This window comes from Pinus tabuliformis, chromosome 1_2 (assembly GCF_031772625.1).
Source record: "Pinus tabuliformis cultivar Carrire ecotype Pingquan chromosome 1_2, CPIR1, whole genome shotgun sequence".
NCBI classification, from domain to species: domain Eukaryota; kingdom Viridiplantae; phylum Streptophyta; class Pinopsida; order Pinales; family Pinaceae; genus Pinus; species Pinus tabuliformis.
In genome coordinates this window covers 25,621,809-25,647,959 of record NC_142298.1, presented here as the reverse complement: position 1 = coordinate 25,647,959, position 26,151 = coordinate 25,621,809, and the positions used below count along the sequence as shown (strand labels likewise).

General features: G+C 37.0%; 1 protein-coding gene across 1 annotated transcript in view; it reads left to right on the top strand.

The window, feature by feature from the left end:
- The window catches only part of LOC149204156 (serine carboxypeptidase-like 44), a 101,996-nt gene that overhangs the window by 42,933 nt on the left and 32,912 nt on the right, over nucleotides 1-26,151 (top strand). The window contains exon 7 of the mRNA XM_089393221.1: nucleotides 10-143. Within this exon, the coding sequence (XP_089249347.1) occupies nucleotides 10-143 (134 nt within the window). The remainder of the gene's footprint in view (nucleotides 1-9; nucleotides 144-26,151) is intronic.

Below are 26,151 nucleotides of genomic sequence, written 5' to 3'. Positions count from 1 at the left end.
ATGTAATAGGTAACCAAAATGAGCCTAGGGGTTGATGTTTGTATGTCTTCTGAGAGGCTATTTTATCTCAACTTGCCAGAGGTTCAAAATGCATTGCATGCAAACACAACTAAATTACCATATCGTTGGAGTATGTGCAGCAAGTGAGTTGATCACCACCCAGACTAGTCTGTTTTATTGTTGAATTTTGTAGATAGGATCTTGTAAGGACTTAGATGCTTTATCCTTTTTGGTCATAAATATTGGGGAAAATCCAATACCAAACTTTCTTCTAGTAAGGGCATTAAATTCAAACATAGCAATGATGTTTTCTTTCACAAATCAATTGCATTGACCATTTATCATAACTGGCATTTTATTATGGGTTTCACCATTTAATATTAGTAGCATTGCCTAATAAGAAAACATGGAATGACTCGCATTTTATTTATGGGTTTCACCATTTAACATTAGTAGCATTTCATCATGCCTAATAAGAAAACATGGAATGAAAAGATAACACAGTTGTGAGCTACAATGGAGGAACAATGTTGTAGAGTGTTATGTTATTCTTCCAACCATTGGAAGCACAACTAAGATGCCACCCTCAAGTTGAGAATATTGTGATAATAATGAGATATTCCTTTTAGAAAACTGAGGCTTGCATCTGGTCCAAATCCTTCTGTCTGGATAGGTTCATGCACAACTTGGATTCAACTCTCAACAGTGTAAAATGCAAATCTCCAGTGAGTTTGAGTTCCTAACTCAGCGATGAGTCCGACTCCTCGACCACAATTCCGATGTGATCCTCTACTAAGTATTTTTGTCGGTTACGAGTAAGATTACGTGGTAGGGCCCGTTGACCACTTTGTGTCAGCTACCCTATACAATACACATTTTTGCAAAGGATTCCATCATGTTTGAGCAGCTAGATATCCTAGATTCATCATTGTCAGTTTATTAGAATTGTAAACCCATTGTGCAAAATTTTAATGTAAATGATGCTAATAAAACCATATATGTATATAAGAACCTAGGTAAACCTATTATTTTGGCAACAAATTTCATCCTAGGAGGTTTTTTTGACTCACTGATTCATCTGTGTTTCTAAATATGTATGATCGATAAAGTTTTTCTCTCCAGAATCACCCCAAAGTTAGGGTGAAATTTATTGTCAAGGTCTTAGGTGAGTCATAGTGTTTTAGTTGAGTCTTTTGTAAAAGTGATTTGGGAATAATTTAAGCTAATTGGCTAAATTATTTTATTACAAATCACTTGGTCTACTAGATCATATTGAGTCGCAGAATTGGGTAATAAATTGAGGGTCTATAACAAACAGGTTCCTCCTTTGAGGGTTGAAATATAATTATCTTATGTAAAAAATATTTAGTGCATGGTCCCTCATACTTAGACACCATGGCTAAAATATTAGAGGGTGGAAAAAATGTTTAATCCCCTCAAGTGTCAATTAATTAAAATCTTTTGAAAAAAAATAAATTAAAATCCTACGCCGAAAATTTAATTAATTTGTGTCAAAATTAAAGTCCTAGAGAAATTAAATTTTTCAAGTGAAAAAATTTGTGGGTATTGTTGCACACATTTTGTCAAAGTTCCAAGGAAGCGGAAGTGCCAAACTTTTTCAACAAGATTGGATCATCTATCAGTAATTCATATGTCATTGTAAAGCCATTGTGTAAGTTATGTAATGTAAATGGTGCTAGTAAGACCATAAATGTATGTAACAGCCTAGGTAACCTATTATTTTGGCGAAAGTTTCATCTTAGGATGTTTTCGTCTCACTAATTCATTTGTGTTTTTAAACATGGATGGTTGGCAAAGTTTTTCCTTCCAGTCTCACCCCAAAGCTAGGGTGTAATTCTTCGTCAAAGTCTTAGGTGAGTCCTAGTGTTCTAGTTGAGTCTTATGTAAAAGTGATTTGAAAATAATTTAAACTATTTGGTTAAATTATTTTATTACAAATCACTTGGTCTACTAGCTCATATTGTGTTGCAGAATTGGGTATGTAATTCGAGGGTCTAAGTCGAACGGGTATTCCCTCTTTGAGGTTTGAAATTGTAAATCTTATGTAAAAAATATTTTAATGCATGGTCCCTCATACTTAGACACTATAGTTAAAATATTAGAGGATGGAAAAAATAATTAATTCCTTCATGTGTCAATTAATTTTTTTTTGTAAGCTGGGGTGGGACTCTCCGATTTACATGTCCATTATGCACCCCTCTACGGGGGAGGGGTAGCCCAAGATTTGAACCCAAGACTTCCGGTTCTGTGAGACTTCATTTCCACGGCCCTTGCCGCTTGAGCTACCCCATGTGGACCTTCATGTGTCAATTAATTGTTTTTTATGGCAAATTAAATTAAAATCCTAAGGCGGAAATTTAATTAATTAGAGACAAATTAAAATGTCTTGGGAAAATTAGATTCTCTAAATGAAAAATTCGTGGGTCTTAAAATAATTAATTTTCGGAGGTCCTCCACCAAGAGAATATTAGATATTTCAAGAGAAATTGGACCCTTGGGCCTTGGTGGTTAAGTCAAAGTCAAAATTTTGAGGAAATTAGCTCAAAATAATTAATTTTGAGCTAATTAAAATGGAATTAAATGATAAATTTGAAAATTCCTCAAAAATAAAATTCAACGGCTAAGATTAAAAGATGATCAAATATTTTTTGACAAAGAAGATTATTTTGACAAGGATCAAGAAAACTAGCTGTTATTTTTCACTTGGAGGATTTATTTATAAATTAGAGAGTCATTTGAGTCTCTAGCCATCTGATTTCTGGCTAAGAAATTGCTGCTGAAGCATTTTTGTAAACTATTGTCCCGTTGTGAACTATTTTTTCTATCATAATAAAGACTTTGGGGTGCAACTCGAGGTGTCCATGTTCATTGATTTGTGGTTTGTAGTGACTACGAACTTTCCTATGTTGTGCTAATAAATGATTATTTTGAGATAAATACATAGTGTTTGCAGGTACTTCAGTCCTTGGTCTCCAAGTTCACAAACTGTGGGCAAGGATCATTTTCCTTGAATCTTGAATATTTATGTGGTGGATTAGATCTTCGCTAAGGCTACAGTGCGCATGGGGTTTCTGAAGTGTTTTTAGCCATTTATCAAAGAAAATAGCCATAAAATTTTTATTTCTCAAAAGATTAATTTTTTTTTTTTTTTTTTGTAAGCTGGGGCGGGACTCTCTGATTTACATGTCCATTATGTACCCCTCTACGGGGGAGGGGTAGCCCAAGATTTGAACCCAAGACTTCCGGTTCGGTGAGACTTCATTTCCACGGCCCTTGCCGCTTGAGCTACCCCATGTGGACTCAAAAGATTAAATTTTCAAAATCCTTGTTAATTTGTATATTTATAAAATAATTTGTAAATTATTTTTGCTTCTTGGGGTTTTGAGAATTTTTGTATATATTTGGGGTTTGGGTGTTTTATTTTCATTTTTTGCAGGTTGAATGAAGAGATCAAGCTGAAGTAGAGCTAGATCTAGGCCCTTGAGGGTAAGATATAGTCTCTAGAAAATTTTGCAGGGTTACCCATTGAAGATTTTGCAGCAAAATTCAGATTTAGAGGAGATTATTATTATTATTATTTTATTATTTATTTTTTTTCTTTTTGGTTTTCTAAAGGGAGGGTTTCACTTTTTAGGCCTCTTGGGCCCAAATCCAGCCCTCAGAAGACCAACATCCTCATTCTCTTGTCCAACGCCAATCTAATAACCCCCTGCATCAACCTTTCTGGCCTCTTGGAGGCAAGCCGTAGCCTCCAAGGGCCTTGGTGCTCCCTTCAAGCCCCCACGTTGGGGTTTTGAGGCCTTAAGTAGCCTAGCCATGGAATTAAGGAGTCTTGACCACCCTCTGAGACCCTAGATGGCTGCCTTAGGGTTAGCCATGGGATTTTTAGCCCCTAAACCCTAGCCATTTGCCCCTTTTTGGCAAACCTCCAACCTTTTGAGGCTCTTCTTCTCCAGCGTTAGCCTTTTTTGGTGTCCTCTTGCCTCTTTGAACCCTGATCTGCTCTCCTAGCCTCCTCTTACCTCAACGCTAGTCCTTTCAAGCCTAGCGTTGCCCCTCCTTGGCCTAGTTTTCCCTAGTCCCATATCTGAAATTTTCAAGACTGATTCCTTGGTGGTTTTGCAGGAGAAATTTTCTCAAAAACTCGTGTTTTCAGGTGCAAGATCATTGAAGAATTTTTGGGTTACTTGGGCAAGTTGATCTTCAAGGCCTTGGGCCTAGGGTTTGATCTCTAAACCCTCATTTTGCCTCTGTTTTATTACAATAGTAATAACAATGATATAATAGCCATAAAATCACATTTGAATTGATTAAAATCACTTAAAAGTGCAAATTTTGATTTTTCTTAAATTTTGGCCACTTAGGCATCTTAGATTTAGCTTAGATCTAAAAATTTGTTTGCTGGAATTTTCTGCATAAATTACTAAATCAAGTCTTCAATTTTTTGAATCACACATCTAAAGAGGGCTCAAAATTTGATTTTTTTAGTTTCGGTAAAATTTTCCTATTTTTGGGCATATTAGGCATTGATTTTAGGATCATTAGCTCGCTGATCTGTTGGTTTGTTTACTACTGGAATAAGTTGTTTCAGATCTGATATATTACTGAATACATCATCATAAAGTGGGCTAAATACATAAATTTGCATTTGCTAGCCATTGGAAAATTTTATGCTTTTTATGTTGGGTAAATGCTATGATATAAAGTGACTTTCTTGCTGCTGTCATAAGTCTAATACATTGTTGAAATTTTTTGAAGTATTACTGCTGATTTGATCTAACACTTGCGTGTCTCATTCTAAGTTTACAATTTTTTTTTTTGAATTTTGCACTAAAAACACTCCTACACTTGAGCTCTAAATCTCTGATCTTGTGATTGGTATAAGTTGCTTTAACACTTGAGATCTAATCAACATCATTGTGTTTGACATCTAATTGAGGCATTGTTAAGAAATCATTGGATAACTGCTCTAAGTTAGAGATCATAATCTTAAGAGACTTTAGTATCTTGGTTGTTTATCTTAAGCATTTGGCATCTTAAGTGTCATTGCTTATCATTCTAAGTAAGTATCTCAACATTGGTCATTTGGAATTTTCTAAGCATCTTTTGGAATATTGTTGAATATCGGCACTTGTATCTTTAAGCATCTATCTTGTCTTAAGATTGTTATCTAATCATTATCAAGTACTCTGGCTATAAGATAATTCACACTAAGTACTTAAATAACATAAACAATCTTAACTCAAGAAGACTTCACTCAATCTATCTTGCATAAACATCTTAGGATTTAGTTTGCATTCAATAATTTACCTCCAAGCATAAGCTTGGTTTATAGACTCCTAAGGTAACCCTTTTCCAATTAGCTTGAGGGATTCAATTCTTCTTAGTGGTTAACACAGTGACTGTGCAGTTGTCAGAGCCATAGTCTCTGTAGCGCCGGAGGCACTGGGTGGGTGGAACACAGGGGGAGGTATTGTTAATCAGGCCACTGTTTGCTTTCCATTAGTTTCCATTTCACAACCTACTCTGAAGACTGTTTCTCAAAACAATTAAGGGAAAGGTTCTACTTAGACTAGGCATATAATTAAAAATAACCAAGATCATTGCGTCACACATAGATCATAGGATTTGCATATCATATAGGATAGTCTGTCATATTAATCAGCTGGTGTCCATCTAGTTACTTGGTTTTGATTTAAAATAAGTAAGAATTCTGACTCCATAAGGCACTGATCTCATTTTAAAATCTAATCTAATCATTAATCTTGCCAAATTTAACCAAGTAGCTAGGCCACTCATCCGTGTCTCCCAAACAAGTTTGTTTCCAACTTGTTTTCCTTCCCCTCATTTCCATAGGGACTACCCCACATATCATGATGTTGGGAGATAGCTAGAACGGAGTGGTTAGGGATCAAAGTGACAGCCCCCACCCTAAGCGGTTGTCACTATACTTGTACAATCCAGGCGACAACATGTATCAAAGAAATTAATTTTTGGAGGTCCCCCACCAAGGGAATATTGAAAATTTCAAGAAAAATTGGACTCTTGGGCCTTGGTGGTTAAGTCAAAGTCAATTTTTTGAGGAAATTAGCTCAAAATAATTAATTTTGAGCTAATAAAAAATGGTTAAATGAGAAATTTGAAAATTCATCAAAAATAAAGAATTTCGATGGTGGAGATTAAAGGATGATCAAACATTTATCAACGGTTGAGATTATTTTGATGGGGATCAAGCCAACTAGCTGTTATTTTACACTTGGAGGATTTATCTATAAATTAAAAGCCATTTGCTTCTAAAAAAACAACAAATTTTGTAAAGAAGTTTTGAGTCAAGCTCTGCTGCTGTAATTTTTTTTTTGGAAATAATAAAGAAGACTTTGGAGTTTATTCATGGTGGCTCCTCTTCTGCTTCTTGTGGTAATTTATTTTTGGATCGTGTTCTTAATGTTCTATTGAATAATATTTTATAAGTTATTTTTTCTTTAGCCATTGATTGGATTAGCTATTTGCACATGTATCATGCATTAGCTACTGGGTTTAGAGAAAGCATTCTAACTTGATAGATCTAGTATGTATCTCTAGATCTTGAGGGTTATAGTGTCTATCTAGCCCCTATTGATCTAATAACTTGATCTTAAGTGTGTAGAGATTTTAGGGATTCAAATCTTGGGCGTGAGGGGAAGTCTTTGGTTGGACCAGCCAACTCCCAAGACAAGAAAGCTTAAGAGCCCACTTTGTTAAATTTCAAGTCTTATCTAACGATTGATTTTACAGAGATTTTGACCATTTCTCACACATTTAAATTATTTCACTCATCTATTTTTATCTATTGTGCATTTAATGAATAGATCTGCTTATAAGAGCCATAAATCATTGTATATATTGTATAATAGAAATTTTGTAAATAATTTAAATTTCTAACCCTTGTATAGATTTGACTTCTTTTGTACATATCTTGTATAAATTTAACATGGGTTGTCTAGATCGAGGATTTAGTTGCTAGGATCTTGTACATAAAGTTCCTTTGCAGGTGAAAACCCCACAGATTTGAGGAAAGGACAAGCTATTTTGAAAATTGGAAGTTTCTCACTCATTCAACTAGGGTTTTGAGGGTTTTATAGTATTTTGCTATGTTACCGGATCTATCCACCCTGGGAAATGGATTTGTGGATCCCCGGATCAGAAACGGATTCGGATCCGGATTCACTTGGATACGCTAGAAAACAATTTTTTAATGAGTAAAAATATCTTGGTAATAACTTGACCTGGCAGTTTGCTAGTAGTCGACAATGCGTTGCACTCTAATCCGGATCGCTGTTTGCTGGAAACTCAGACAGTACGTGCATGTGGAACGAATAAGACAGCCAAGATGATGTGACTGGTATTAATATCATTGGTTTCGGGATCTACTGAATTGGTAATATGATGCCGTGACTTGGTAGTATGACGGCGATACTGGGTTTTTATTTATCAGCGAGGCATATGCAGTTTCACACATTTGAACTCATATAGTTACATATAGTTATAATATTAATTTAATTATAAATATGTTATATTTTATTTACATTAATTTAATTATGACTTTATAAATCTGTTATATTTTATTAACATTAGTTTAGAAATGTTATAAAAGAACTCGTAAAGTCACATGGTGTATATATTTTAGATATGTTATAATATTATAATTTAATTATAAATATGCCATATTTTATTTATATTAATTTAATTATACTTTTATAGCTATGCTATATTTTATTTAAATTAATTTAATTAAAACTTTTTAAATATGTTATACTTTATTTATATTAGTTTAGAAATGTTATAATTTTATAAAGTAATTTTTTGTGTGTATATATATTATAAATTAATTATTCAACATAAAACTTTTAAAATATGTTATGCTTTATTTATATTAGTTTAGAAATGTTCTAAGTTTATAAAGCAATTTTTTGTGTATATATATATTATAAATTAATTATTCAAATATAAAAAAAAATTGTTATTTTATTGTCCATATATATTATAAATTAAAATTATTTAAAATATATCAAATTTGTTATGTACAAGTTTTAAAATTTGTACATTATATTTTATATTAAACTTTTATATATTATAAGCTTATTATTTAATTCATATAATTTATTAGGTGTATTAAATTATTATTATTTATCATTTAAATAGTTTTGTAATATATCATAGTTAATAATATAATTTTTATAAAATAAGTAATGCAACTTTAATTATGAAGTACTGTATATTTTTTTATGAAATTCATCAACACAATACAGCTTGAGTGGGCTTGATGGTTAAGAGCATGTGTTTCCTCCTATGAGGTCACAGGTTCAAAACTAGAGGGGTAGAGTATGTATGCCTTCGTAGACTTAGCAGTCAAATCATGTGGCGGTGACTTTAAAATTGGATAATAATAATAATAATATAAACTCTATTGTTGTTGATAGGTAGTGATCACAATAAATTTGGACATTAATATCAAAATTTTTATTATCAAAATATATTTATATTAATTGTACTTGCCGTTTCCTTGCCGAAAATTAAGCGGATCCAGATCCGTATCCCAATCCGTATCCGTATCCGAATCCTGATAACTTAGGTATTTTGACCAGCATTTCACCAAGGAAAGGGGCCGCAAGGGGTTTTGGCATGCATATGTCTTCCTTGAGCCCAGATCTACCATACCCACATGCCAGAATCTGAATGCTCAGCCAAGGAAGAGAAACGCTGGCCTGAAGAGAGGTCTCATGCAGTCTTGGAGATAACATTTTATGATTGCAGGTGGGCACGCCTGTTGGAGTGATTTCACTGGTGTCTACAGGTGGGATCATCAAAGGAAGGCCTTGGGCCAAGTGGTTTGAGTTCTGACCCTCCTCTTCTCATTACTTTTCCTCATTTGCAGTATGAAAACATTTGTTTGCAGTGGTATTAAGCTCATGACATTGGCCTAAAAGACAAATTCTGCATTCATCTAATTTCATTTACGTTCTCTAATTTTTGTTTGGCATCTTCATAATCTGCATTTTGAGGTTTGATATACTGCTTCTGAGGTCTGAAAATCTTTGATCTGAAATGCCTTCTTCTAAAGTTTGGTCATAAGCAAATAATGGCATAAAAAGGCTTTTGACAGTCCATACTTTCCATAATTCCATTTGATTTGCTGGTAATTAAGATATCAATTTCATGATCTGACATAGATATAATAAATCTCTAAATAAAAGTCAGCAGTAACTGAGGGCTGTTTAAAATTCACCTTTAATTGGTAAAGATACATCTCTAAAATTACTATATAGCAGTGGCTTAAAACTAATATTCAGTTTTGTAAAATCGGAAGTTTGTTTGCAAATTGGGTAATCATTTGTTTGGTTCACTTCATACATTTTGGATGACTGTTACGTCGTTTGGAGAAGTATTTCAAGGTCTGATATAACATAACAGTGGCATGTCAAAGGACCCTAAACTCATTAAGCATTTCTCTCTTTTGCCTTGCATCACTAATTAAATTTTTGTATTTAACAAAGTGGATTAGAAGGGCTGCATTCTAATTCCCTCACTGGCTGCTTCATTGGCATACATCATCTCCATGCATTCACTTGCAGTCATAGGCATTTCTCTCTGTTTGGAGTTGCATTCTGAGTGCTCTCATTAAATCAAGATAAAGTGATAAGTTTGGGACTGTTGTGGCATGTTTGGCATAGAATTAACTCACTGCTGTCATAAGAATTTATTCCTTGCTTCTTTGATGTCATAACTTGCATAAAGGCTCTTTGCATTGGTTAATGTTCCATTAAGTTGTTTTATGATTTCGTAAGAAGGATACTAACACTTTGTTTCTTGTGAGTTTCCTAATCTGAAGATTGCACTAAGTAATTCACTTGACATCAATCTCAAGAATATCTTGTTGAATGGTTTCCATTGGATATGAGCATGTTGGCATCTTTTGTTCTTTCACCTCTACAATTGAATTGGTGTTTCATTGACATTGTGGTAACTTGTTATTGCTGGTTGGTTTGAGGAACACTAAGCATTAAGCTATCAATATCCTGAACAATCTTGTTAATTGGCATCTCTTGTTGGAAACCTAAATTGTTCTAATTGGCATTGGGAAGTCTTAACTTAAGAATTGCTGATTGATAACATTAATAATCTCATAATTGACATTGGTATCTTACGTTGCCTCTAAGAGATCATTGGCTTTATTGTCGTAAGTGAATAAGTTTTCTTATCGCCATTATTGTCATTAATTGGATATCTATTGAGGATGGTAATCTTCCCTTTGAACATATTGGTAAGTTACTCTTAAGAGCATATATCTTGTAGTCATCTAATAAGCGATCAATTACATCTTGGTTACCTTTTGCATCTTGTTAACTTGGCACATTCTCTTATGGTTAAGATCGTCTCTTGATATCATTGGCAAGTACTTGTTTCCTTAACTCAAGATTTAATCATAGCCTAAGTACTTGATCATTAAGAAAATCTCAACCTAAGATTCACTCAACATCTGTGCATTGCATCCTAAGTTTAGTTGCATTTAAAAACTTACCTCCAAGCATAAGCTTGGTTGATAGATTTCTAGGGCAATCCTTCTCATCTAGCTTGAGGGACTTCGTAACTCTTCGGTGGTTAACACGGTGACCTTGCAGTCATCAGAGCCACAATCTTTGCAGCGTCGGAGGCATCGTGTGATAGGAGCCTAACGAAAGGTATCATTAATCAAGCCCTTGCTTGCTTCTTGTTGGCCTCCTTCCCACAATCTACCTTGGAGCCTAGCTTCAAAACAGTTAAGGAAAGGTCATACTTAGAGTAGGCATTTAATTAAAAATAACCAAGATCTTTGCATCTCACCTAGGTCTTAAGATTTGCATATCATATAAGTTAGTGAAGCATCCAAGCAGCAGTTGTCCATTCGGTTACTTGCTCTGAATTCAAAAAGCAAGAGTGTTGACTCCATAAGGCACTGGTCTCAAATATAAATTTAATCCAATCGTTAAAATCTTGCTAATTTTAACCATGTAGCTAGGACACTCAACTATGTCTCTCGGACTCGTTGGTTCCCAAATTGTCCTTCATCATCTCATTTCCACAGGGTCTACCGCCCCTAGGCTACTGTTGGGAGACAGCTAGAATGGAGAGGTTGGGGATCAGGGTGACAACCCCCGACCTGAGTTGTTGTCGCGGTTCCTGTATAATTTGAGCGACCACAGGGCCCAACTAAAGAGATCCTTAGCCAAGTTACTATGTCTGTTGCAAGTTAGATTCCCTAAATTTCACTCCAAAGTTATTGCTGCAGATACCTTACAACCATATCTCAAATCCAAGCTAGTTATGTTTCCATTCTCTAGCCTATGGAAGTCCTTGTAACTACAAGTGAGACTCAATACTGAAGTACACTGAAGGTGTGGTGTGATGACCCCAAGGGGGGCATATATGGTTTTAAATGTATGTGATATGACCCCAACGGGGGAATACATAGGGTTAATTTGTTAAATGTACATGTAACAATGGTTGGCCTAATAATAAAGGGGCCACATGTGCAATGTGTGAATAGTATATATAGAGATCATGTAGTCCTTATTAAGGACGTGATTGGGAGGAATGAATGTATTGGGGTATTTGGAGGAAGTTTTCCTGTTCTTTAAAAAGTTATTGTGTAATTCATCTCTCTTATATATCTTGGAGTTGTGCTCCACTCTTAGATTTGGTGTACATGGTGTGTACTCTAGTTTGTTATGATATTTTAAGTCTACATAACATTTTGTGTCAGAGAATATGATCTTGTGGCTTTTTTCTTTCAAACAAGTAACCTTGGCATTTTTGTTATAACTTTTTTTGTTTGTGAAGTTTTAGATAGTGAAATTTTGGGAGCATAAAGTGAAATAGTAAAGTAACTCTGATAAAAATTTCAAGTTTTGGTTCTCTATACTTTTGGAGTTATAGCCTATGAAAATTAGGGGTTTTAACTAGTCTTAAAACTAGTCTCAAATAGGTGCTTGGTAAAACAACCATAACTTTTTTTTGGTGAAGTTTCATATTGTGAAATTTTTATGATCCTGAGGATACATATGAAAGTACTATTTTAGGTTTTTGTTCACTACACTTTTTGAGATATGGAAGTTAGGGTTTTTGATTAATCTTGAAATTAGTCTCAAACAAATCATTTGAGAATTTTCGATATAACTTTTTTTGGGTGAAGTTTCAAACTTTAAATTTTCTAGGAGCCTAAGGAGACATAGTGAAGTACTTTTGATAAAAGTGTCATATTTTGGTTCTCTATACTATTTGAGATATAGCCTATGGAAGTTAGGGTTTTTGACTAGCCCTAAAACTAGGCTCAATTAGATGTTTTGGGTAAAATAGGCATATCTACTTCTGTAAAAATCCAAATTGAGTGTAACTAGTTGCATTGGAAAGGGGACGATCCATGGTGCTTTGGATCCAAATTTTAGAATAATACCAAAATAATTGGACATGTGGCATCCAATGTAATTTGGATCTCTAGAAAAGCCAAAAATCAACGTGTTTTGTTAAAGTTACAATAAATTTCACATTTTTACGTCAAATTTTGGTTACTCGTGGCATTGTGGAGAAGATATCAAAATACTATACGCCAAAATTTTAGACTAAGAAGGGTTGAAATTGTAGAGATACATTAGGAGAGGTCGACTAGCAAGATAGTCTCTGAATCAGGGTTTTAAAATGTATGTTAACTTTAAATTATCATAACTTTTGATTGGGATGTTTGATTGAGTGATTTAAAAGCAGTTGGAAAGATAAAACATAGTATAATATACTATAGAAAGGATCATAATTTTTTGAGATAATTATTGATAACATATTGATCTTGGGAGTTGAGGGTTGTGATTAGAACTCAATTAAGAATTAATGGAAATACTTAATTTTTGTTGAGAGGAAGATAAAGACGAAATCAATCCTAATGAATGGTTGAGAATGATAAAGGAAAATGGTAAGACTCCTCTTGAGGCAAGTGATTATTTTTATGGTGAAGTTCGGATGTGGTGGATGAGTATTAATAATATATGAGATGTCACATGAGAAGTATTTGAAATTTTTTTCTCAGACAAATAGATCAAGGACTCAAAAATAAAAGTGATGCATGCAAATGAAGATGAATTAAATTAAGCTAAAGAAGAAATTTCCAAATTACAAAAAGACAAGGAGGAATTAAAGGAAGGCCTTAAGAACAAAGGTGATCAATTGTGTAAGTTGCAATCACACAATGAATCACTCATTAAAGGGTAAGAACTTAAGCAAGAAAATAATAGCAAAGGAAATTTGAAAAATGACGAGTCAAGGGAAGAATGAAAAAGAAAGATGAAGAAATCAAAGGGTTATGTAAACATAATCAAGTACTTATTAATGATATTAAGAAGGTGAAAAGGCAAACACACGAGTCTGAATAAAAAAATAGGGATAAAAATATTACCACAAAAATTGAAGAGGAAATTTGCAAAAAAGGTTGAAGAATACCTAAATACTAATGAGATAAAATTATAAATGCAATCTAGAATTGAAGAAAGATGTATCAATTTGATAAATGGGGTCACACTCCAAATTCAAAAGGAAAAAGAAGACAAGATTCAAGAAGGCCACCAAAAGATATTTGAAGTTGTTGAAATCCATCTAGAGGACATACATGTCAAAAATGATGGTATTATCTCCGAGGCTAGAGTAATAAAAAACCAAGCAAAGATGATAGAGGATGCCATTGTCTTTGAAAAGTAGATAGATGTATTGGGTGTGTAGAATGAAGGAAAACCATCAAATGTGAAACCATAACGACATCCTCTCGACTAGGAATAATTTCAAGGAAGACAAGAAGATCGATATCAATGTTATTGAGGGAGAAGATGGAATAATCATCAATATTCATGGAACATAGCATCACACAACTATTATTAAATAGGATATTATTAGATACCAACAACTACTACATATAATTGGAGAAGTTACAACAACAATACATGGAATCAAAGGAAATTGATTATGCAACAACCAACCATCAAGGATTAGGATAGAAAAGAATTGAGTTTGGATGGATGGATCATCATCATTGAAAAGAACAAAGCAGGAAAATAAGAAAATTATATTACAGGGTTTCATCACGTAAATGCTCTACTTACAAAGTTTCGAGGAGAAATATTTTTGAAGGAGGGTACTATGGTATGACCCCAAAGTGAGCATTTATGGAGTTAAATGTATATGATATGATCCCAAGGGGAGAGAATATGAGATTAAATGTACATGTAATGGTTAAATGTATGTGTACCCCTGCCTCTTTGAGCACTAACATTCTCTATATACCTATTAACAATAATATACCCCTAGGACAATCATTCACTATACTTTGCATTAAACATATGAAAAACCCTCACAAAGACATGATTCAATAAACTTACATTTCATTAATGTAGCTACTCCAGCTTCATGAGCGAAAATTCCCATACATTACACATGTGACATAGATCAGAAATAAATCATGAAAAAAACACTTACAAGTATAGAGAAATCTTCCAATCATCAATAGAGACAAAAATCAAAGCTCCAAGATTAAAGATAAGCCTTTCCAAACATCGAAATGCATCAAGATTCCAATTCGTCCATCAATAGGTCTAGTGAAATTCTCAAGAAGAGATAATGACCCAAATCCAAGTGATGATCAAATGAAATGATCATCACATCAATATATATCCTCCCTAAGGGGTTCGATTTGCCTAATTAGGCCTAATATTGCCCCAACTAATAAAATAATGTGCAAAAATAACATTCCTTGGTGACAAGCCCACTACGATAACTCTATAATATGAAAATAAGCCTCCTAAAAGGGAAAAATAATAGATACAATAGATCGAAGGGCCATTAAAGAGGCCTAATGGAGTCCAATGTGGGCCAAGATGAATGAATGAGCTCCAAACATAGTGATAAAGTGGGTGCCTATGGGGGCACAAAGTATCCTCATGGGTCTCCAAATGGATCTAACAATCCTATATCCCATCTGTAAGGGCTGAAAGAATGATGCAAGCCCTCCCATTGTCTCCCATGGTGAGACACATCGTCATTTGGGCCCTGGATCAACTGCCAAGTGTGTGGTGCAAGAGTGTAGCTGGTTGGGCAAGGTGGTCCAGCTCCATCATCATCGTCAAATAGGTGGAACACGACCAAGCAATGGATGACATTGATGGATCCCATGATGTGGCAATTTGCTCTCTGCTATAGTGGATGCCCCTGGATCTCAACACTCACCCTACAAATTCCAATATGACCCTCTGGAGGGCTTGGACGCCGTATAGGGAGACCAAACCCTAGATGAAGACGCACTTACAATCCTGTATAAGATGCAATGCGTGTCCTCACCTTCCAGTACAACAAATCATTAGTGCAACTGAGTAAATGAGCTTACAAATCATGGAACCAAGTGGACACTTCATAGTGGCATGCCCTTCAATAGTGGGCTTTAGAACATGCAAGTGTTTCCAAGTTCAAGAAGAAGGTTAACCAAGGGCCCTATTAGGTGGTTTCAACCTCTAAGGGGAGTAACATGTATATGGTACATCCTTCAAATGGGAGGTGGCATGTGATATAACGATGGAATTAAGTGGGGCGTCAGGGGAAGACTCCAAGCCACATGCCATAGTACAAGGGGCGTCAGGGGAAGACTCCAAGCCACATGCCATAGTACAAGGGTAGCTATAATAAGGGAAATACACACTTGGGTGTATGAATGTAGGAGGGAGCAATCGTGCTACATGAGTTACCCCGACATTTGTTTTTTTACCCTTCTTCCTATGCCTTTTTCCTTTTATTGATTTTTCCTTTATAACTGCTCGGGGCTCCAAGGGATGAAAGCATGATGTGTGAGATATAGCAGTGGACACCCCCATGAGGTGGGGCAGTTCATCACCCACTAGTGGTTGGGACAATAATGGGTTCCTTACAGATGAAGGGGGCCAACACAAGGGTCCCTAGGAACCAGGGTGATGGCCATAATGATAGGGGTAGAGCTCATGTTTGGCTTTTTCCCATGAGTTAAATTTGTATGTCCCAGCCATCTTTTGCATTTTATAGTACCTTTCCTGTTGAGAGTGGTCAAATTATGAATTTTCTTTTTTTTTTTAGCTGCATCAACCTTCGGGGCATCGTTCTAGGCCCAACCCAAGGTGTGGACAAGGGGAGGGGGGGCTAACTCCTTGTGGACCCAATGGACAAATGTGGACCCTGATGGGAAATATGGTGAATGGGGTTATAATGAGCGGAGGGGAGAGATATATATAGTGTCGGGAAGCAGGACCACGTAGCCAAAATTGAGGTATTTGATGTAGTGCCATCCCTAAAGCTAGTAGCCAATAAAGGAGATCCCATGGGACTAGGATACAAAGTTAACCAACCATCAAATTGGATAAAGGAGACAAGAGTACAAACCAAGCCCACTATTTTCGTTGAATTCCCCCACTAATCCATGCCCAAGAGCGTCCATGATAAGTAAAAAAAATACGCAACTACACAATGAAAAGCCATACCTTTGGGGTTGGAAGGCCCACCTTCAAACATACAATGGAGCATATGGCTGGCATAGGTGGTGGAGATATTGGCACATCGAGCTATCTGGTGGCTGCAAGGGGCTGCTGGCTGCTAGCTGAGGACCATCTAGGAGAATTTTTTTCTCTTATGGATACTACCCACAGGTGCTGGGTAACATTTGGATCCAACTGGGACATGATCTCTTAGAAGAGTGCACAAGCGTACTCGAATGGGGAGGTCACGAGAACACCAACAATCTCTTGGTACGACAGACTTGTTACCTGCACATATCAAAGACCAACCACACAGGACAACATGTTTTTGTGGCGTCCTATGATCACCCATGCTTATATTAGGCCATAAAAATCAACACGAATAAAGTTTATTTTAGATGCGATTTTAATCTAAATGCAACTACTTTAGCATGATGAAAGGATATGATGTTAGTTCTAATGCAAAAATCATTATGCAATGCATCCTACCCTAGCATGCATATTATCTCAGGCAAAGACTAAGTGTAAGCAAAGAGCCAGTGGAACGGACATATCATTAGATCAATATAAACATGCCGACCTATATGATTACCCATGTAATAGGTCCAAAAGCTGACATAGAAACACTCATATAGTGGATGATTGGGTGAGAGGCAGGAAAATATGATGTCCCTGAGATATAGAAAGAAGTCTTGGATGAAGGGAAAGATACCCACGTAGAGGTTCAATGCCTCTTCCAAACACAAAATAGATGAATTGGTGACCAAGCTCAAGAACTCCCTATCACGATCATTGTTCATAACGTTACACTTTGCGGATGCCACAAGGTCATGATGGGAGGGGAAAGGGGACTGAGAAAAGGAAGCGGCACAACAATTAGGTTGCTCAATGTGATCGTCGCATTGGAGAGGGTCAGTAATTTTGTGCTCATAATCTTGCAGGTATGTCTGAGAATGGAAAGTTTATCTAATGAAGGGTTCTTCCTTGACATTATACTCAAGAGGAGGGAAGGTTTCATCAATATTAGAGATGGTATGGGAACGAGACAGGTAAGGGTTCATGGATAAAGAATCCATGTCATTGGGATCTTGCAGAGGGAAATGGAAAGCAAGGCCTTTGACAGTGTCATGAATGGTATCATAACTGGGGCCTGCTACTTCCAATGAATCCTCTTCATACATGGGAAAATAGTGATCCTCCCTTTCAATGGTGTGAGTGGATATATCATTATGAGTAATGTCCTGGAGAAAAGGGAAATCAATTTCAACCTCATTTTCCTTGTTAGTATCATAAACAATGTTCCACCAAGACTCCGGTGCGGGGAGATGTGGGTGCAGGGAGACACACAGGGGCGACGTGTGGGAGTACCCTCAAAATTTAGGGAAATTTTGAGGGTGCAGGGGAGCGTTGGGGTACATAATTTTTAATTTTATATATATATATATATATATATATATATAAAATTCAAGTTCATATTCATTGTTCAATAATGAAAGCATAAATATTAAATAGACTAATAGTAATATGGATACCAATACATTGAAAATTGAAATTTGATCCACACATAAAATTTAAATTCATAATTGAATTAGATAATGACATACATTTATCCATCCTCATCATTCATTTTGATACATACATCGTTCATATGACACTCTTATTCATCCATACCATGAGATTCAATAAAAAAATTCAATAATGAAATATTCAAATACATTGATACATATCATTCATCATTCTACAATCTACATTGATTTTAAAATTAAATTCATCACTCATCATTCTAGAATCTAAATTGAAAGCAAAACATGTTAGTATATTACTATATACTATATATTAGATACTGAAGTTTTGAGGGGGGATGCCCAGGTGCACCCCTTTTGGGGAGTCTCGTCCCCCACACCGGGGAAATGCACCCCCTTGCGTCTCCCCAAGACTCCCCAAAAAGGGTGCGTGGGGAAACGCACCCCCAATAGACTCCCCGTCCTGGGTGCGTGGGGTGCGTGCACCCAACCTTGGGGGATGCGTCCCACTGATCATAAATAAGCCTTTTGTTGAAGTGAAATGATAGTTGATATCCCATTTTGCCTTGTTTATATGGAAGAATTTATAAATGTTGATATCACAAGGATCCACATTAGCATTATCCTCTAGCATCTTTTCTTGAATGAGAGACCCTACCTCATCATGTTCATCTTTGTGGACTTCAACACTGATTCCCACATCAGGATCTTCCAACAATTATTTACTTGCTTGGTCACCTTGATTTTCCTCAAATCTCCCTATTTGCTAGGCAAGTAAGATTCTTCCTTTGAGGTTTTGTCATATGTAATGAGAGGAGGACTATCCCCAGGAATCAAAGGGACACCAACAACCTTACACTCTAAGGTATATCCCTCATTGTCATCCCTTAGCTAGTGTTGATTATATAGAAAAGGATCTATTTGATCTCGTGTAAAGGGAGCTTCTTTCTCTTAGATAGAAAGGCTACTTTCTTGGCATGGGGTGATTTTGCATCTTCCCAGGAAGACATCTTCAAATTTATCATAACCAACAACACTTTTAGGGGGAAGACTGTTATACCAATCTTTAACTTGATCTTCAAGTGATAGAGAAAATAACATCATAATTGTATCATCATTCTCGATTCTATATGGTGCTAGGTACCAGAAGTCATCTATGTGGGCATTAACATCTTGATCGGGACTTCCTTTGAACCTAGGCATGCAATTCTTAATCCATCTCTTTATTTTTGGAAGCTTTAGAACTTCTCTAGGATCAAGGTTATCATAGGGAGATGGAGGGATACCACGCTCTCGACAGAAGTCCATTTTCATATTTTTGCATACTAAGAAATGTGGAGTCGTCAAGGTGAATTTTGATGCCTTGATAGGTGCTTGCTTCACCCTACAAGCATTAACCTTGAAGTTCAATGAAGAACTAGGGCTTTGTTCTTCCATTGGAGTCGCCAAAATGATATATCAATAATGTCGTAAGAGAAATAAGACACATGTCTCATGTCCCCAACAACGATGCCAAAAATGTTACTGCTTAAACTAGCAAGGGTCTTAGGAGGGGATCATATAGAGCAGCTACTAGGCCAAGTGGCAACCATGGAGCAATAACCCACTGTCACCTCAGCTAAAGCTTCCTGCTCTTTACGGACTTTCACTAATGGGAGGAGTCCCAATATTAGAGAAACCATTGGGAGAAATGTATCAATGGTGTGTAGGTAGTGATTTCAAGAGCTTATTCAATGAAGAGACTCTAATGATAGGGATTGCTTGCTTTATAAGTAAGATGAATGGCTCTCCAAGAAGGGCTAGGAGGAAACCTAGACCTAGGGTTGAGGAGTATTTCTTGATAAGAAGTGCCCTAGACCAAAGAATCCTAGAGGAATAGGGTTTCTAGGCAATCCTTGTGAAATTGGAGTGACAAGGTTGTAGGACCACAAAGAAGCCCTAGTGGACCCAAACAAGGTCAAGGGTTTGGGATGAAACTTCAAACAAAGGGTCTTGACCAAGTGAGGGAGGAGAAAAGGATCAAGAGATAGGATTTGACTTGAGACTTTAATGCAATGATCCTTGATAAAGTCACTAACCAAAGGAAACCTAGGGAGAATGATTTGCGAGCTAGGGCCTGACACAACTTGAGATTCCACCGTCAAAATAACTTAAAAATTGGAGGACCTCTCAAGGACAGACCAAAGCAACTCTAGACCAAATTTCATCAATTTTGGATGGCTACAATGGATTTTGTGTGATGCCCTAGGAAGCCTACTAGGATTAGGGTTTCGAAGAGAGAAAGGAGGTGAGAAAAATCTTCATTTTGGTAATCACCTAGGACTAGACTTGTGCCTAGCCTATTGGGAGAATGGGAGTCAATGAGATTCAATGTTTAGAGATCCTTATACCCATCAAGGAGTTCCCCAACAAATTCACATGGCCCTAGAGGCAGAAACTAGGTTACTAGGAAAATTTATAATTCTTTGATGCTGTAATTGATGACTTATCAAGGACATTATGAACAATAAAATACCCCTTGGACAATCATTCACTATACTTTGCATGAAACATATGAAAGTCCCTCACAAAGACAAGGTTCAATAAACTCGCATTTCATTAATGCAGCGACTCCAACTTCATGAGCGAAAATTCCCATACATTACGCATGTGACATAGATCAGAAATAATTCATGAAAAATACACTTACAAGTATAGCGAAATCTTCCAATCATCAATAGAGACAAAAATCGAAGCTTCAAGATTAAAGATAAGCCTTTCCAAACATCGAAATGCATCAAGATTCCAATTTATCCATTAATAGGTCTAGTGAAATTCTCAAGAAGAGATAATGATCCAAATCCAAGTGATGATCAAATGAAATGATCATCACATCAATATATATCCTCCCTAAGGGGTTCGATTTGCCTAATTAGGCCTAATAATGCCCCAACTAATAAAATAATGTGAAAAAATAATGTTCCTTGGTGACAAGCCCACCAAGATAACTCCATAATACAAAAATAAGCCTCCCAAGAGGGAAAAATAATAGATACAATAGGTTGAAGAGCCATTGAGGAGGCCTAATGGAGTCCAATGTGGGCCAAGATGAATGAATGAGCTCCAAGCATAGTGATAAAGGGGGTGGCCCCTTGATATCCAAGCAAATAACCTGTGGTGCCCCCAAATGGTTATGGGGGCACAAAGTATCCTCATGGGTCTCCAAATGGATCGAACAAGCCTGTATCCCATTTGTAAGGGCTAAAAGAATGATGAAAGCCCTCCCATTGTCTCCCATAGTGAGACACATCCTCACTTGGGCCCTAGATCAGCTGCCAAATGTGTGGTGCAAGAATGTAACCGGCAGGGCAAGATGGTCCAGGTGCATCATCATTGTCAAATAGGTGGAACATGAGCAAGCAATGGATGACAGTGATGGATCCCATGATGTGGCAATATGCTCTCTGCTATAGTGGAGGCCCTTGGCTCTCACGCTCACCCTACAAATGCCAATATGACCCTCTGTTGGGCTTGGACTCTGTATAGGGATACCAAACACCAGATGAAGAGCCACCTGCAATCTTGTATAAGATCCAGTGCATCTCCTCACCTTCTAGTATAACAAATCATTAGTGCAATTGAGTAAATGAGCTTACAAATCATGGAACCAAGTGGACACTTCATAGTGGCATGCTTCCATAGTGGGCTTTAGAACGTGCAAGTGCTTCCAAGTTCAAGAAGAAGGTTAACCAAGGTGGTTTCAACCTCTAAGGGAGTGACATGTCCATAGTACATCCTTCAAGTGGGAGGTGGCATGTGATATAATGATGGAATGGAGTGGGGCATCTAGGGAAGGCTCCAAGCCACATGCCATAGTACAAGGGTAGTTATAATAAAAGAAGCACACACTTAGGTGTATGAATTTAGGAGGGAACGATTATGGTACATGAGTTACCCAACCTTTGTATTTTTACCCTTCTTCATATGTCTTTTGCCTTTTATTGATTTTTCTTTTATAATTGCTCGAGGCTCCAGGGGATGAGAGCATGATGTGTGAGATATAACAGTGGCTACCCCCTTGAGGTGGGGTAGTTCATCGCCCACTAGGGGTTGGGGCAATCATAGATTCCTTACTGATGAAGTGGGGCAACACAAGGGTCTCTAGGAACCAGGGTGATGGCCATAATGATAGGGGTGGAGCTCATGTTTTCCCATGTGCCAAATTTTTATGTCCCAACCATATTTTGATATTTGTAGTACATTTCCTGTTGAGAGCGGCCAAATTATTCTTTTTCTTTTCTTTTTAGCTGCATCAACCTCCAGGGCATCGTTCTAGGCCCGACTCAATGTGGACAAGGGGAGGGGGAGGCTAACTCCTTGTGGATCCAATGGACAAATGTGGATCTAGATGGGCAATATGGTGAATGGGGGTTATAATGAGCAGAGGGGAGTGATGTATATGGTGTCGAGAAGCGAGACCACACACCCAAAATCAAGGTTTCCCATGTAGTGCCATCCCTAGAGTTAGTAGCCAATAAGGGAGATCCCACGTGACTAGGATACAAGGTTATCATCAAATTGGATAGAGGAGACAAGATTACAAACCAAACCCACTCTTTCCGCCAAATCCCCCAACTAATCCATGCCCAAGAGCAACCATGATAAGTAAACAAAAATATCCAACTACACAATGAAAATCCATGCCTTCGGGGTGGAATGGCCCACCTTCAAACATGCGATCATGATAGATGGGCAAGGGGGCATATGGCTGGCTTAGGTGGTAGAGATATTGACACATAAAGCTATCTGGTGGCAGCAAGGGACTACTGGCTACTGGCTGAGGACTGGCTAGGAGATTTTTTTTCTCATATAGATACTACCCATAGGTGGTGGGTAACATAGACCATACGACCATTATTAAGGACATGTAATTGTCGATGTATGAATGTATTTGAGTATCTGGAGGAGGTTCTCCTATTCTTGAAGGAGTTATTATGTAATTCATCTCTATTATCTATCTTGGAGTTGTGTTCCATGCTTACATTTGGTATACATGGTATGTACTCTGGTTTTTTATGCTATTTTAAGTCTTCAATTCATAAAATGTGGTGTTCTTTGTTAGTAAATTGAAAGATGTAGGGCATAAATAATAGATTTTACCCAAATTTACCACAAAAATGGCAAATTGCAATCGCAATAGCCAAATAAAGAACTAGAATAACACAAAATGTTATAACTTTATTAATGGCAGCAATATTCACTGTCCTTTTCGAGGGGGAAACCTCCAATTAAGCCTTTGATTACAATAAACTTTACAACACATCTCATTGCATTGTTTTACTTCTTTATGTATTACTATCAACCCTTACGAACATTCCAAAGAAGAAACTTTCTAGTAGGTAGAACCTTCTAGCAATCCTTCTTACATTTATTGTTTTCACACTACTACATGGGCCTTATTTACTAGAAATGGTGTCCATACATAGGTATTCATAGCAACCTATCTATCTACATAAGGGTTAGGGATTAGGACCTTAACATGCCTTACTGTTTGAAAAGCAACATTGTCCTCAAGCCTAGAGATGTGGGAGTTGTTGGAGGATCTCTGTTGGTTCCCATGTGGCATCCTTGGGTGGTGTATCTCCCATTATATTAGGACCTCCTAGATAGCTTGTTGGTGGAGACTGTTACCCGCCAAAATGGGTAACCCCATAGGGAAAATGTTTCTCCTGCATTTGATAGCTAGTTAGACAACCAACTAGCCAACAACCCTTGACAACCACTACCTGACAATGATATGCCATGTGCCTCCAGCTCCGCCATTTGCCTCTCACTGTCTAACATTTGCACTTGGATGAAGGTGGGTTGCTATTGAAAAAGTAGTTTGATCATGCAATTAGGTGCTTATACTTGTTTGTTTTGTACATTTAGTATGGATAAAGGGGTGATTTGGAAGATTGATCGATATTGACTGTAATTTTGTTCTCTCACCTTACTAGGGGGGTTTCATATTTATCCCTAGTCTAGTGGGACCTCCCTTATAGGAAGGACACTACCTGGAGGACCATGATTCAAATAATGTGTTCATTCTTCCTTATACCATACTTGACACTTTCGATGACACATTACAAGCCCCATATCTCACCTCCATTCTTCGTGTCTAACTTGTCCTTAGTTCTTTAGGATCTGGCACCCATATGTTCACATTCGTTGAGTAGGGCTGGAAAACTTTGCCTTGGAGGTTGATGTAGCTAAAAGAAAAGAAAAAACATATCATGATCACCACAAAGCAAAAAAAAGAAAATCAAAATGCAAAAGATGGACGAGACATAAAGATTAGCACATGTGTAAAAGCCTAGCTTGAACTCTACCTTTCTCATATGGTCATCACCTGGTTCCTAAGCACATGATGCTCCATTTCATTAAAAAGGGACCCTTGCATGTCACAACCCTAATGAGCGATGAACAAACTCATCTTAAGGGGTAATAAAACCGCTACATCATAAAGAGAAAGCTCTAACCCTTGAGCTATATGCGGTAATACAAGGAATAATCAAGAAGTAAAATGCACAAAAGAGGGGTGTAAAAATTAGTCCGAGTAGGTAACTCATGCCTCCATGCATGCACCCTCCTTTACATTCATACACTTAGGATGTGGACATCCGCATTGGTTGGTCCTCTTGACCATGGCACTTGGCCATGAAGCCGTTCCCCCTTCATCACCACATTATTCACAATGCACACTAACACCTATTGATTGAGGGATTGACCTTGGAACTGTCACTTCCCCTTGAGGGTTGGAAGAAACTAATAGGGTTGGCAATTAACCACCTCTACCAAGGTAGGGAACACCTTTACGGGACTTGGTCTAGTTAGATATCGGAAGGTGATCCTTGTTTGAAATGTTAATATGCCCTTAACATTAAAGTTTGGTCCACTTAGATGCATTATTGATCGTAGTCTCTGATGGATGGTTGCTTTCACTTGAGCCCATGTTTTTGTCAAGTGGTCCACAGCAGCCCAGGCCTTGAGGGCACCCACTCCACAGGTACCCGGGACTTTCAGAGAAGTACATGGCCTTAGCAGATGTAGCGTTGAGAGACTAGCGCCTTCTGATAACATGAGCAGATTGTTAATTTCTAATACCAACCAGATTTATTTTCTCACGACAAATTAATTTATCCCCAACAATTTAGTTATTAACCCAAATAAACATTGATTTACCCAAAAATAAAATCACTAGTATTTTTAACTTCTAGAATTAAAAATAAATAAACCAAAGAGATCAATTACACATCGCAAAATTAATTAACCCACAACAATTCTCCATCATTTCATTATCTGGAAAATCTGGGTTTTTCGACCCACAAAGATACAAGGAAAAATGCAAATATGGAACCTACAACTCAGCTCCCTCAGAATGAATTCAACCCAAGTGAATCGGCCTCTAGTAACTCGATCTGTCCCCTCCAACAACAAGATTTGTGCCCTATTGCTAATGCGCACTGGGAAAAACGCAAGACTCCAACAACTCGACCTCCTCTAGACAAGTACAATCTCCCTTTGACAACTTGGCCTTGAAATATCCTCCTACTCGGCCTCCTTGGATTTGCACGAATCCACTCACACTTCTCCTTCTCTGCGCACTAGTCCATTGAGCCACTCACACTTAAGAGAAAATTGCTCTCTCTTTGTGATGACTCGCTCACACAACTTGTGCTCTTCGTCTTGTGTCTTCACCTCCTCGCTAGGCTCCCTTTATAATCTTCATTGAGTCCAAATCCCTAACCCCAATCTCCCTTCTAGAACCATCTTGGAGATCAACGATTGAGATTATTTCTAAGTCACTTAAATAATTAAATTATTTATCCTTAGAAAATAACCCAATAGTCCACAATAATTAATTTACTTTAATTATTATACTTTTCCTAAGTTAGACTTAGGAAAGAAGACATAAATCACTAGAAGAGGCAAATAATGTCTTCCACATGCTAAGACACCAAGCCGATGTAGAAGACCTTCCGATGCTACTCACATCAACACTCCCTCCTAGCAAGGGATTCTCCACCACCCCCAGCTCAGAA